The sequence below is a fragment of the Rhipicephalus microplus genome, chromosome X (genome assembly GCF_043290135.1).
Source record: "Rhipicephalus microplus isolate Deutch F79 chromosome X, USDA_Rmic, whole genome shotgun sequence".
NCBI classification, from domain to species: Eukaryota; Metazoa; Arthropoda; class Arachnida; order Ixodida; family Ixodidae; genus Rhipicephalus; species Rhipicephalus microplus.
This window is the reverse complement of record NC_134710.1, coordinates 487,115,701-487,128,327: the sequence shown is the minus strand read 5'-3', so window position 1 is coordinate 487,128,327 and position 12,627 is coordinate 487,115,701. Positions and strand designations below refer to the sequence as shown.

Sequence of the window (12,627 nt, the reverse complement as noted above, 5' to 3'; positions counted from 1 at the left end):
GTGCAAGTATCGGGAAGATTTTTTCGTGTCTCGTTCAGTTTATGGGACGTGACCTTATTTATAAAGGTCACAGTTTTGTCGCAAGGGCGAAATTAGAATTCCAGGCAAATCGAGGAAGAAAACGGAAAGTCACGCGAATAATGGAACCGTGCGGTGCACGGATCACGCACAAATGACGCACGAAAACAATAAACGCAGGATTAGAGCGTACAACGAACTAAAAAGTTGTCTGAAAAGCGAGCTCTGTTCGCAAACGGTGGTTGTGCAGTCAACGAAGTGGCCTTTCTGCACCCTGCAGCGTGGAAACTTGGGCAAGTTGGTAGGACATAACTGAATGTAGGAACAGCGCAACCTAGAAGTAGTTACTTCGTCACTACGAAAGCGAAAAAACAAGGGCAGAGAAGAGCGTTGACTTTCAACAAAGATTTAATATCGGAGTGGTGTACATACTGTAACAATACTACATATATAGGCGAAAAAGAGAGAAATTTGGGCATCCGTAGAAGGGTGCAGGAACTACCACTGCGATACAATGTCAGCAGAACTCTTGTCTCTTGTTGAATGAGCTGAAAACATGTACACATGCAGCTTAAAAAAGATCGAGATACGCAATCTCTTTTTGCAACAATGCAACCGATGGGCAACTTAGACATTTACCGTCAAACTGATTTATTTGATAAGCTTCAATTATCTCATGCGTGGCCTGCGATTTGTGCTTGCTTAATACCTGGCAACGCTCAAAAACTGGCACATAGGCGCAGTCTCGGCAGTGGATTCCGAGGTGTCCTTGTGTAAGTTGCCCATCGGTTGCGTTGTTGCAAAAAGAGGTGGCGTATCTCGATCTCTTTTGCGCTACATGTGTATTTGTTTTCAGCTCATTCAACAAGAGACAAGAATTCTGCTGACATTGTATCGCAGTGGTTGTTCCTGCACCCTTCTACGCATGCCCAATTTTCTCCCCTTTTTCGCCTACATATGTACATCACTCCGATATTAAATCTTTGTTGAAAGTCAGCCCTCTTTTCTGTTCTTGTTTTTTCGCTTCCGTAGTTACCCAGTAACTACTTCTAGGTCGCGCTGTTCCTACATTAAATTATGCACCCTGCAACTACGACGCAATCCTTCCGGCTTGAGTCGCTGTATATGCTACCTTTAGGTAGCATATAGGGTGACAACTATGTGCTACCTATACATTCTAAAAAATTAGGAGCGAGAATGGAGAAACGGGCTCCATTTTCGCTAAAACAAAGCAAATTAAGACAAAGACAGGGTTTTTATGTCAGTTCAGTGATTGAGAGTTTTTACCACACACAGAAAATCAGTGTATATTACTGTCTTGTTTAGTTTTCAATGCCTAATGTGTTTATTTGCTGCAAGTATTTAATAAGCATCTGCATTGAATATGCTTGTGCTGAGATTCAGAGTACCAGCATATCGCTGGACTGACCGCCACATATGACACAAAATTGTTAGACTGAGGCGTCATTAAAAAATTCTGGGCACCTGTATTTGCCTTGAAGCTCAAGCAAGTATGGTAGGATGTGTGCGATAGGCGCGTACTTTGTTACTTCCACGAAGGGCAAGTTTTAGTCTACAAGCCACCAGTGCCATGGCGGTAAACGTACAGCGAGAGCCATCTAACTGTGCTCGAGTGGTACATGTTTAATCAGTGGGGCCTCTCAAATGAAGTGCGCAGGGCTGTCTCAACGAAGGAACGTGTTCAAATAGGGTTTAACTGGGCAATTCAATAACTATCATTTGTGCCGAGTGTTCATTGTTCACATTGTCGTTCAGGAAACATACAATATAGGTAGTATCTCTTCAAACGAAGTGACCATTCCTCTTCTTTCACGTAAGTACTTTCTATGGGGCTAGTTCGAAAGGCACCTGTAGTAAGGTGAATGCTTAGGTAGTATACAGGGTCAATCATCTTCAACGCCGTCGGTATTGCGTAGTGATAAGTTATCGCCCAGTAATCCAGGTTCGTGCGTACGAGGCTTCTATACAAATTCATCAGGCATTTCTTGTCACTACCCCATGTAGTGCTTCATAATACTTTCAGTGTATTAATGGTTTTTAAACAATTATTTTGTAGGATTTGATGTGTGATATGAATGCTAGTTTTGTATCTGATATTAGTATCGAAAATGTATGCTCGGGCTTCAGAGGCAGACGTTCGCGATGTGATAGATGTCGGAGTTGGAGTGAATGCCTATCTTTCTCGAAAACAAGACGCACGTCCTTTTTGCGGAGTAAGTCGAAGCCCATTTTTTCTGGCTATTTGAGCATCTTGTTCAGGCCAAGTTGTACCTGGCGCTGACACGTTGTGAGGTTCCATGGTTTAAAACTAATGTGGACATCGTCGAAATACGTGCAATAAAACATTTTACATTAGATCATCCTCACAGGGAATTCATTTTGATGATAAAAAGTGTGGAATTCCGGACGCCACTCTGGGGCGCTAAAGTTTCTCGGATAAACGTTGTAGACAAAGCGCAGCCCACTCCAACAGGAAACGTGTATTTGGACAAATACCTTTCTAATATGGCCAGCATGTTTCCTGAGCCATAATCTGGCCTTAGTTTATAGAACTTGCGATTATGGCCAGCTTGTTGCCTCGGACACGTAAATGTGAAAGGTCTCGGAATACGCCGAAGACCCAGGTGGGGTCTTAAGCCCTTTTCCAATTCGAAGAGCGAAAGAAATAATTGATTATGTACGAAAGCATCCAAGGTTTGTGCCTCGATAGGTAGCAGGTGGCCAGTGGTGGACCTGCTCTCATGAAATGCACACTGGTATAGGACCACTAGAATAATAATTTCTAAGAAATTTGGGAGCCAACGGTCAATCATCCTTTTAAAAAATTTACCCAGGCAACTGGTTAATGAGGCTCTCCTATTACGGAAGATGGCCCTTTGGCTACGGAAGATTGCTCTTTAGCTGGCTTTTAAAAAGCAATAACAATAGGTTCTTTTCAGGCAGAGAGAATCTCGATGGAACACCAGATGACATTATACATGCAAAGAAAATTTTTTTTAGATTCAGAAGGCAGTTAGTTTGACATTTCCCACACTAGATGGTCGTCGCCTCGGTCGGAATAACTGCAGCGATGTTTGTAGCTCGGCTAATACGAAACTTTCACTATAGGGATCGTGTTTCGTGGCATCGCGCTCTAGTTTCCCTTTTTTATTATTGTTTCGCATCGTTGGAACGATGTAGTATTGTGCACCGAGCTACAGACCTGCTCAAAGTGTGCGGCGAGAGAAGTCGCCTGGCCTTCCGCGAGCGTTGCCTTGTGTGTTTACTAAGGGAAGTGAGTTTGCTTGTCTCTCTGCTACCTTACCAACCATATTTCCTAATATAGCCTCATATGTATATAAATTATTACCAGTTGAGAATTTCTGCCAGCTCTCCCTTCTGGCCTGTCCATGCGTTCTCTAGTACTGAGACTTTATGCTTTTAAAGTATGTGAGATTTTCTTCAGTTGCTGAGTCTCGTACAAACTTCCAGGCTTTGTTTGGTTTTTTCTTTGTGCGCACTACGACGCTTAATATTGCACCAAGAGACACGTCGTTTGTCTGGCAGTACATTTCGTAGGGAAATACATTTGGTTGCGGTGTCAATAGAAAAATTGACAGACTCCACGTGCAGTGGAAGTCTATCATATGCGAAGCCCGAATGAAGAAGGTTCATATGTCACTTTAAAATCAGCTCAACATTACGAAGCGGATGTAAATGATGCCGCTCATGGCTTCCATACCATAATTATAATCTTTGGACGTGTCATTTACCTTCGTTGTCTATTGACGTCACTTGATACCAATTTAGGTATATGTCGAGCTTGCGCAACTGCGTGAGCACGCTATGAACGTTGCATGTAGTCATGTTTTACATGACAAACATATGAATGTCATGTTTGGCCATGTTATTTACCTTTGCCGTCCATTCCCGTCACGTGATACCAAATTAGGCTTATGTTAAGCAAGCGCAACTGCCGTGAGGGCGCTATGAGCGTAGCATGTAGTCATGGTTTATAGGTCACACCTATCTTGATTATAATTTTAATCGTGTCATTTACCTTCGTCGTCTATTCACGTCACGTGAATAGACGACGAAGGTAAATGACACCTATATCAAATATGGTATAGGTGAAGCTAGCGAAACTGCTGCGAGTGCATCATGAGCGAAGCATAACGTCATGTTCATACATGCCACGCATCTCATGATTATCATGTTTGCGCCAGTCATATACATTCGTGATCAATTCACGTCCCGTTGTACCAAACTTACTTTATGTGAAACTATAGCAAAACGAACACGAGCACACCATGAGCTTAGCGTGTAGTCATGAAGTACGGGACACGCATGTCATGGTTGCCAGGCTAGGTTCCGTCACCATGTTCGCCATGCAGTGATGTCGTACCATTATCATCTTTAGACGTGTCATTTACCTTCGTTGTCTATTGGCGTCACGTGATACCAAATTAGGTATATGTTGATGTAGTAAAACTGCAATGAGCACGCTATGAGCGTAGCATGCAGTCCTGTTTTACATGACACGCATATCAAGATTGTCATGTTTGGCAGTGCCATTTACCTTCGTCGTCTATTCACGTCACATGATACCAAATTAGGCATATTCAATATGTCATGTGAACGAAACCACCGCAAGAGCAGCAAGACCATGCCACGTAAATATTGGCATTCATGACAAAAATGTTATGATTTTCATGTTATGACTAGTTAGTTATGCTCATCATGCAGTCATGTTGTGTCCTAACAACTTTGGTGTAGATCCCAATATTGAAACGGTCAGGATAGCTAAATGTGTTGGATAGATAGATAGATAGATAGATAGATAGGTAGATAGATAGATAGATAGATAGATAGATAGATAGACTCAAAATCGCCGAAATTCGTAAGAGATGCTTTGCATTGCAAAAGCTATGAAGTAGTCCACACCAGCCTCTAAGCTTAACGTACACATATCAGTCCAGCTTGATGGAGCATTTTTTCGAAACTGTTCTCAATCAGATTTATCTGTGAGCTACGTAGAAACCTGTGAAAACATTCTTTTGATACTGGAGCGCTCAGAACTATAAAAAAGAGTCAATGCGGAAGGGATTATTGATACATGCCAGTGGAGTTGAACTAGAAGTGATGGTGATACAATATTGAGGATGAGTCAGTTTTGTTGGCTCTTTCCTATTCAACAGATACGCAAGGGAAGAAAAGAGAAACTGTTCAATTAGGCGACCTAGTGCAGTGCAGCAAGAATCAATTTATAGGCCGCTATGCGCATTCGGGTCTTCAAGAACAAAATAAGCCTCTGGTAGTTCATCAACTAAAGAGTGGGATTTCTGTTTGTGAAGGCGGCCAGGCGGTGTTCGGGGGGGGGGGGGGTCAAGTATAGAGAGCAGATGGTGACGAGTTTGTTCAATAGAACTGCTGGAACAGCCGCTGCCTCTGGGGATGTTTGTAGTGGTAGAAGTGTACATGCTACTTCATTGACTCTATTAGACACGCATAGACACAGAACATTCATGTTCTTGGATTTCAAGCGTGTTTCTTGTACACAAAAATATTTGGCGCATTTTGGAGTAGAAGTTCTTGTTAATCGTCGAAGCTTCGAAGCAGTCCTCTGACGTTCCATTGTATAATTTTTGTTTGCATATTGGTAATAAAGTAGTTCTGTATAAAGAGAAAGGAAAAATCAAAATAGGAAGGTGACTTAGTTTATCGAGCCTTTGGGAGGCCTTGTAATTAGCGTTTTGTCTCTTTCGGAGTGGTTGAGAGGATCTTGCCACTTCTTCGGCGCGGTCTGCGCTGGTGAACCAGTGGTGTCCATCGCTTCTGGAGAGGCGCCAGACGGTCGTGTGCGTAAAGTAAGCTTCACCACGGTAGACTAAGCCTCCGACCCCAACTGGCCAGAGGTCGATGGGACCTTTTTAGTTTGCGTGATGCCCTGGCTGCTGCCAGGGTTTGCAAAGACTTTCGGTGGGACCGCCATCGGGAAGGGTGAGGCAGGTAAGGCTGCTGCCTCCCCCCCCCCCCCCAGGGACTTGTGGCATTGGCATCGGCATGCTATGTGTTCTCTGGAGCTCTGGAGAAGGCCGTATAGTGATGCTGACCCTCCTCGCCCCACTTCAGCATATGTTTCCTGCAAGACGAGGGAAAAACGCTGCCTCGCCTCGCGAAAGCTGATGTGCAGTACAATTTTTGTGCTGATAAGCTCTTTTTCTCCCTTCCAGGTCACGCAGTATCTGGAATATGTAAGATTATCCCAATCAAAGTTGGCGCAGTCGATTTTGAAATTGCATTCATCATCAGGGGAATTTCTTGTTGTCCTGCATTTTGAACAGGTAAGCTGACCTTGGCAGCTCTGGGAGCCATTGCTAGAGCGCTAGTACTTGAAGTAGCCCGGCGGGTTTGGAATGAATGGTTTTACGGCCAGTTTCACATATCCTATAACTATTTCAGAGCGGAGTGCAGCAGAGCCACAAGTAAGTATTATATGCTTTATAAAAATTTCTTTGCTTTCTCTTCTTATGGACATGCGTTGAAGCGGCACGACTTTTTATCTTTCCAACCTGCGAGCTCTTCGTCAGTTAGCTCCATCAGGTCGCCATATGACACCACACCCTTCACGATGCTCAGTGTCCGGTGTAGTGTTATGGTGACAGCGTGATCACCAAAAAGCTGTCAAGTTGCATAGTCTGTGGTGCTGAAGTTTGTCTTTCATTTCTGAAAGTAGGTCATCACAGGTGGCCACTAGAAATGGTGAATTATTTCTGACTTTTTTTCTTTCTTGTAGCAGTGACTTATGTGATATTTGGGGTAGTTGTCAGTCTTAGTAGGGCGTGCATCGGTGCGCCACCTTTTGGAGGGGTGATCGGTTGCAGAAGGGGTAGGGGTTCTCATGAATTATGGAACTTATTCGGCAGCTATGCCAGCCGCCTACCTCTGAGCCCAAGAGGGGTCACTGTGAGACACGAAAGAAACGCAAGCGCCAGCACTACATGGCGCTATTTGACCATGGATGGATGGATATGGCTGTACCCTTTAGATCGGGCGGTGGCTAGCGCCACCAAGCAGTAATACCTAATGAACCAAAACTATATTTATTTTTTTTCCTTAAAAAGTGAGTTTGAGGATTCGTACTTTGCAGTGGAGAGTTTAATTTTCACTCGTGCCTTGACTTTAGCCACCAATCAGATAACCTCCTTCTAGTTAAGTCTACCCGCTTAAAGTTTATTTTGCCCTCCCTGTCCCTAAACCCCAGTGCTTTGAAAAACTCTTTGCCATCATCCTGAACTATAGGGTGAAGCCCTTTACAGAACATTATCAAGTGTTCGGAAGTTTCTTATTCCTCTCCACACGCACTACATACTGTGTCTACCCCTTCGTATTTGGCTCGATATGTCTTGGTTCGCAGTACTCCCGTCCTGGCCTCAAACAGTAGAGAACTACCCCAAGTATTATAATAGATCCTTTCCTTTGCAATTTCCTGCTTAAAAGTTCGATAGATCTCTAATGCGGACTTCTTAATTATGCCCATTCTCCACATGTCAGTCTCCGTTTCCTTCACTTTCTTCTTAACCGATGGTTCTTTTTCGTTTGGCCACCTGCTGTTTTCTAAGTATTTACCAGTCAACTTCCTGGTTCGCTTCCTCCATTTTGTATCGACATTCTTCATGTGCAAGTAGCTGAAAACCTTCCTAGCCCAACGCTCTTCCCCCATTTCTCTCAATCGTTTCTCAAATTTTATTTTGCTGCTAGCTTCCCTGCTCTCAAATGATGTCCAACCCATATCACCTTGTACTCCCTGATTTGGTGTATTCCCGTGAGCTCCTAAAGCAAGCCTACCTATTCCACGTTGCTTAATTTCTAATCTTGCTTGAACTTCTGATCTCATGCACAAGACCGCATTGCCGAACGTCAGCCCAGGAACCATGACCACTTTCCATATTCCTCTCACAACATCAAACCTATTGTAATTCCACAGTGCCCTATTTTTCATGACTGCTGCATTCCTGTTATCTTTAGTCGTCACGCATATTTCGTGTTCCCTCAGATACTCGGTCCAATTGCTTATCGATACGCCCAGATATTTGTGTTTATCTGTTATCTCTAGCATGACCTTCTGTATTCTACGCTCACTACCTTCGTTGTCATTGAAAATATTGGCTGCTGATTTTTCCTTACTGAATCTAAAATCTAACCTATCTCCCTCATTACCGCAGATGTCCATCAATCTCTACAAATCTTCCTTGTTGTTGGCCATTAGTACTATATCATCTGCGTACATTATTGCTGGTAGTGCCTGATCAATAAGTTTTCCTTGTTTGACTAAAGAGAGGTTGAAGCCCAGTCCACTCCCCTCTAATTTTGCCTCTAATCCTTGTAGGTACACCATGAATAATAAGGGTGACAGGGAGCACCCCTGCCTAAGCCCCCGTTTTACCTCTGCAGGCTTGGATACCTGTTTTTTCCACTTTATAACTACCTCGTTACCTCTATAGATACCCTTTAAAAGATTAGTGACTACATGTTCCACGCCTAGTGTGTCCAGTATTCCTCCCCACAATTCCTCTTGAACCACGCTATCGTACGCTCCCTTGATATCCAAGAATGCTAGCCACAGGGGCCTGTGTTCCTTTTCTGCTATTTCGATGCACTGCGTCAGTGAGAACAAATTGTCTTCCAACCTCCTGTGTTTCCGAAACCCATTCTGCAGCTCCCCCAGCACCCCCTCATATTCTATCCATGCCTGCAGTCTTTCCTTTATAATCTGCATCGCCAGCCTGTAGACCACTGATGTCACTGTTATAGGACGGTAGTTGTTTATGTCAGCGTTGTCCCCCTTTCCTTTATAGATCATGCTCATCCTGCTAAGTTTCCATCCATCGGGAACTTCACCATCGATTATTATTGTGCTTACTGCCTCTCTCAAAGCCTGCTTAGACTTCGGACCTAATGTCTTTATCAGCCTAATTGGAATGCCATCTGGGCCTGTTGATGTACTACTAGGAACCCTTTTCTCAGCCCTTTCCCACTCTTGTTGTGAAAATGGGGCCATTGTACCACTTGATTCGTCCTTGTCTATTGCGGTGCATAAAGTACTTCTTTGTTGAAATTTTTCTGTCACCCTTGTTCTTATATATTCAATAGCTTTGTCCCCTTTTAGCCTAGCAGCTTGGGCTAGGCTAGAAGCTAGGTATCAGAGAAGTTGGAAAGGCGCCACCTGGCGGATGATGTCACGGCAAGGACTCTTCGATGCGAGCCGCGGCGCGCCTACATAATGATGTGCTCGCTTCGTGCGCTGTTCCAATGTTCGCGTTATCTTTTGTTTGACACAAGCAGCAGATGAACGAATAAAACATATTTGGTAATGTTTCAAATAAAACAATAAAAAGTGCACTTTTGCTTGTAAACAATCCCGCACTAGGTCGTATAGCAATGTGAGATCAGTGAGAAGGTCTGTGTCGCACTGCTTACCACGATGATGGGTTTTATTTGTGGCCACGACAGTCGCATTCTGATGGGTGTGAAAATCAAGAACACGCTTCTGTTTTTATACAAGAAGCTCATTGACGCATAATGCGTAATTGAGAAGGCTTTAAGAGACCATATTTGCATTATAAGGTTGAGACGTGCGTGCGTTATTCTTTTGGGATATCATGGCTTTTCTTCTCCTAGACTAATTTGTACCGGAGGAATCTACGTATCTACGGACAGTGCTTTTACAGGCTTGTCAAGCCCTACGCTCGCGTGCAGCATCGAGTATTGCAACATATACCGGAAGGTGCTCGCCCTAGAAGACCTTCGCCGCTGTTGTGTGTTTTTCTCATGTACTTGCTCATTCAACACGTTGTTGAGTTTCAGGTTTCTCTCGCAATAACTTTGAAGGTGTAATTGACCGAAATTATTATGGTTAGGCGCGAAAATTCCTATCGCAGTCAGATTCTGTTTTCGTGCACAATCTTAGCAAAGGTGCGGTCACGCTCCAAAGTACCAGTTTACATAGCTACCTCATATGTTAAATATCCTTGCAGTTGATTACCTGTCGGTAGACATGACGTGCGAGACCATGTCGTCGCCTCAGTGAGGCGAAGGTTGTTTTGTTACTACATGGGCCCAGAAACCAAAAGGTTCAAACTTTTTCGGGGTTGGAGGAGGGCACATATTTGAAACGCTCATTTTTCTCTCTGCATGATAAAAAAGTTTTGCGGTCAAGGGTAGGGGTCAGGCAAGGTGAGCCATCCCGTAGTGACGCCATTCCTTGGGACACGTTCGTGAGTGAGCCATAGAAAGAGTTCATTTCGTTTTTTTGACGTTTGTGTTGAAATCGATGCTCTCAGTTGTGCTCCCACGTGAAGCAACCATCAGCGTTTGTGATGCAGTGGTAGAAAACTCCAGTATTTCTCGAGAATCAGAGTATCAGACTACATAATCTTTGGAGACTGTTGAGAAGAAAATTGTACATGTGATCCCAGTGAACGAAAATATCTCAATATTTTCGCAATTGTGTATGCGGCAGTATTATTTTGTTTGTTTGACAAATATATTGCGTGAGTGCTTATGACAGTCATATTTATGTAACGTTCCTTCTGGAGAATGCGCAGTTCTGTCAAATCATTTGATAATTCGCAGATGCAGGCGTACATTGCATGGTGATGCGCATTGTATTTACTGAATTGAAAACGTCCCAATTTCGTTTCCGATACTGCGGCACAGACATGTTCTATTCCTGGAGTATATGCCTAGTTGTTTGACGTTAGTGCCACTTGCCATAGTTTCTTAGCACCCATTCTGTGGTGTACGCGATAAAAACAACAAACGACTTCTCCTGCATCGCCATGTTCGCATTAAATATTCCTTTCGGATGGGAGCATGCCCATCCTGAGCTAAACTATGAAAACTTCTATAGGTTTAAAAACTATCACTCTATAGCGGTGAAACCTTACACCTTGTATGTTGAGAAATTAATGTCAAGAAATTAAGGAGTAATCAACAACGTATCGCTAAAGAGCGTGTACCCGGCGGGTGCATAAAAAGGCGACAAGCGCTGGTGGAGCAAGCACCGTGACCACAGCGACGCCAGCGTTCGTTCTTGGTGCTAATAGGCTAATATTAACACGACAGCGTTAGAGAGCTCGTGTCGTAGAAATCCCGCCGTTGGCGTCGGCACCGTTGGTTCTGAGCAAAAAATTGTCCGTGATCGAAAAATTGAGAACTAAGCAAATAAAACAAGGAATAAAATTTTCGGTACTATGGAGGATTGAACCCGGGCCGTTCGCATGGCAAGCGGGTGTCCTACCGCGAAGCCATGATATTTACTTTTTTTCTTTATTGAATGACATTATCACCAGTAAAGTACACAGAACATACTTCATCAGAAGTCAGGCAAACACACACAAGCGTCAAGAACGGGAAGCCACTCCGGAACGGGGTCAAAAGTCTCGACAACACTGCGCACTTGAGCAGCTGCTTCTCGGAAGACAGATCTCGTCGACTGTGGTGGCTCGGCGTGTCTATCGATCATGCGACTTTTCTATAATGAATAAAGTCCTAACAACATAAACAGGTCGTAAGGAGTACTATCAGTCAGACTCTTTTTGAACGGAAGGAACCTAATACCATGGGCTGTGATTGTAAGTTCTTTTCTTAACGATCTTTGTAGAATGTCCCAAAAGTAAAATGCATCACGACAATGAATAAAACAATGTTCTATAGTCTCAGATTGGTTACAGAGTCTGCAATTCACTGTCCAGGGTACGTATATTGATTTTTCATTCAGCCACGTTTTCACTGGCAGCGTGGAAGTGTGCAGTTTAAAGAAAAATGTTTTCGCTGAAGGAGATATACACATTCTACGTACACGAAATAATACATCATGACCAGACAGAAGCGAAGATGGCTTTCGATAAACAGGTTCGGGGAAAAGATTATTCACAAGTGCAGCGGTTAAATTTGCTCTGTCAATAGTATACAAATACTCTAAGGTAAACCTGGCTTTCAAAAAACTGACAGTATCAACAATTTCTTTTAGGAATCCCCGCAACGGCAATTCCTTAGCAACGCTTGTTGTGACATGAATAAAAGGAAGGTGGTAACATAGACGGTTACGAAGAACCGCTAATAGAAATGGGTGGCACACATCCTTGAGGTAGAAAAATCGCAACACCAACTGTCGCACGAACAAATGCACAAGGCCGAGGCCACCCTTTTCGAGTGGAAGAAAAAGATTGTCTCTTCTCATGGGTTCCCAGGAAGAGCTCCAAATAAAGCAGGCAAATATTCTATGAAAGGCTTGAATGTGTACCCGAGAGCAATGCAACACCTGCAGAATATAAATAAGCTTCCATACAAGGAATATATTGCACGCTTTCGCTCTGGCCAAAATGGAAAGCTCCCGTCCGTGCCATGTTGCCACCTTTCGGCGGATCGTAGTTATCGCAGCGGTCCAGTGTGGGCCACTGTTACGATAGTTATCGAGAGGCACACCAAAGTATTTCATAGGAGTCGCATTCCAATGAATATTTGCGAAGACCGAAGGAGTTGGAGCCCACATGCCTAGCCAGAATCCACTACTTTTATCCAAATTTATGCTGGCGCCAGCGACTT

At 43.7% G+C, this 12,627-nt stretch overlaps 2 protein-coding genes across 2 annotated transcripts in view; both read right to left on the bottom strand.

Annotated features, from left to right (window-relative positions):
* The window catches only part of LOC142776718 (uncharacterized), a 394,390-nt gene that overhangs the window by 144,640 nt on the left and 237,123 nt on the right, over positions 1-12,627 (bottom strand). The window lies entirely within an intron of this gene.
* LOC119160780 (uncharacterized) lies at positions 11,363-12,574 on the bottom strand. The gene has a single exon (XM_075876353.1). It carries the CDS (start codon positions 12,572-12,574, stop codon positions 11,555-11,557), a length of 1,020 nt encoding a protein of 339 aa, XP_075732468.1. The 3' UTR covers positions 11,363-11,554.

Excerpts from the sequence above, each read along its gene's own strand:
- LOC119160780 (XM_075876353.1), bottom strand. The coding sequence starts at position 12,574 with ATGTGGGCTCCAACTCCTTCGGTCTTCGCAAATATTCATTGGAATGCG.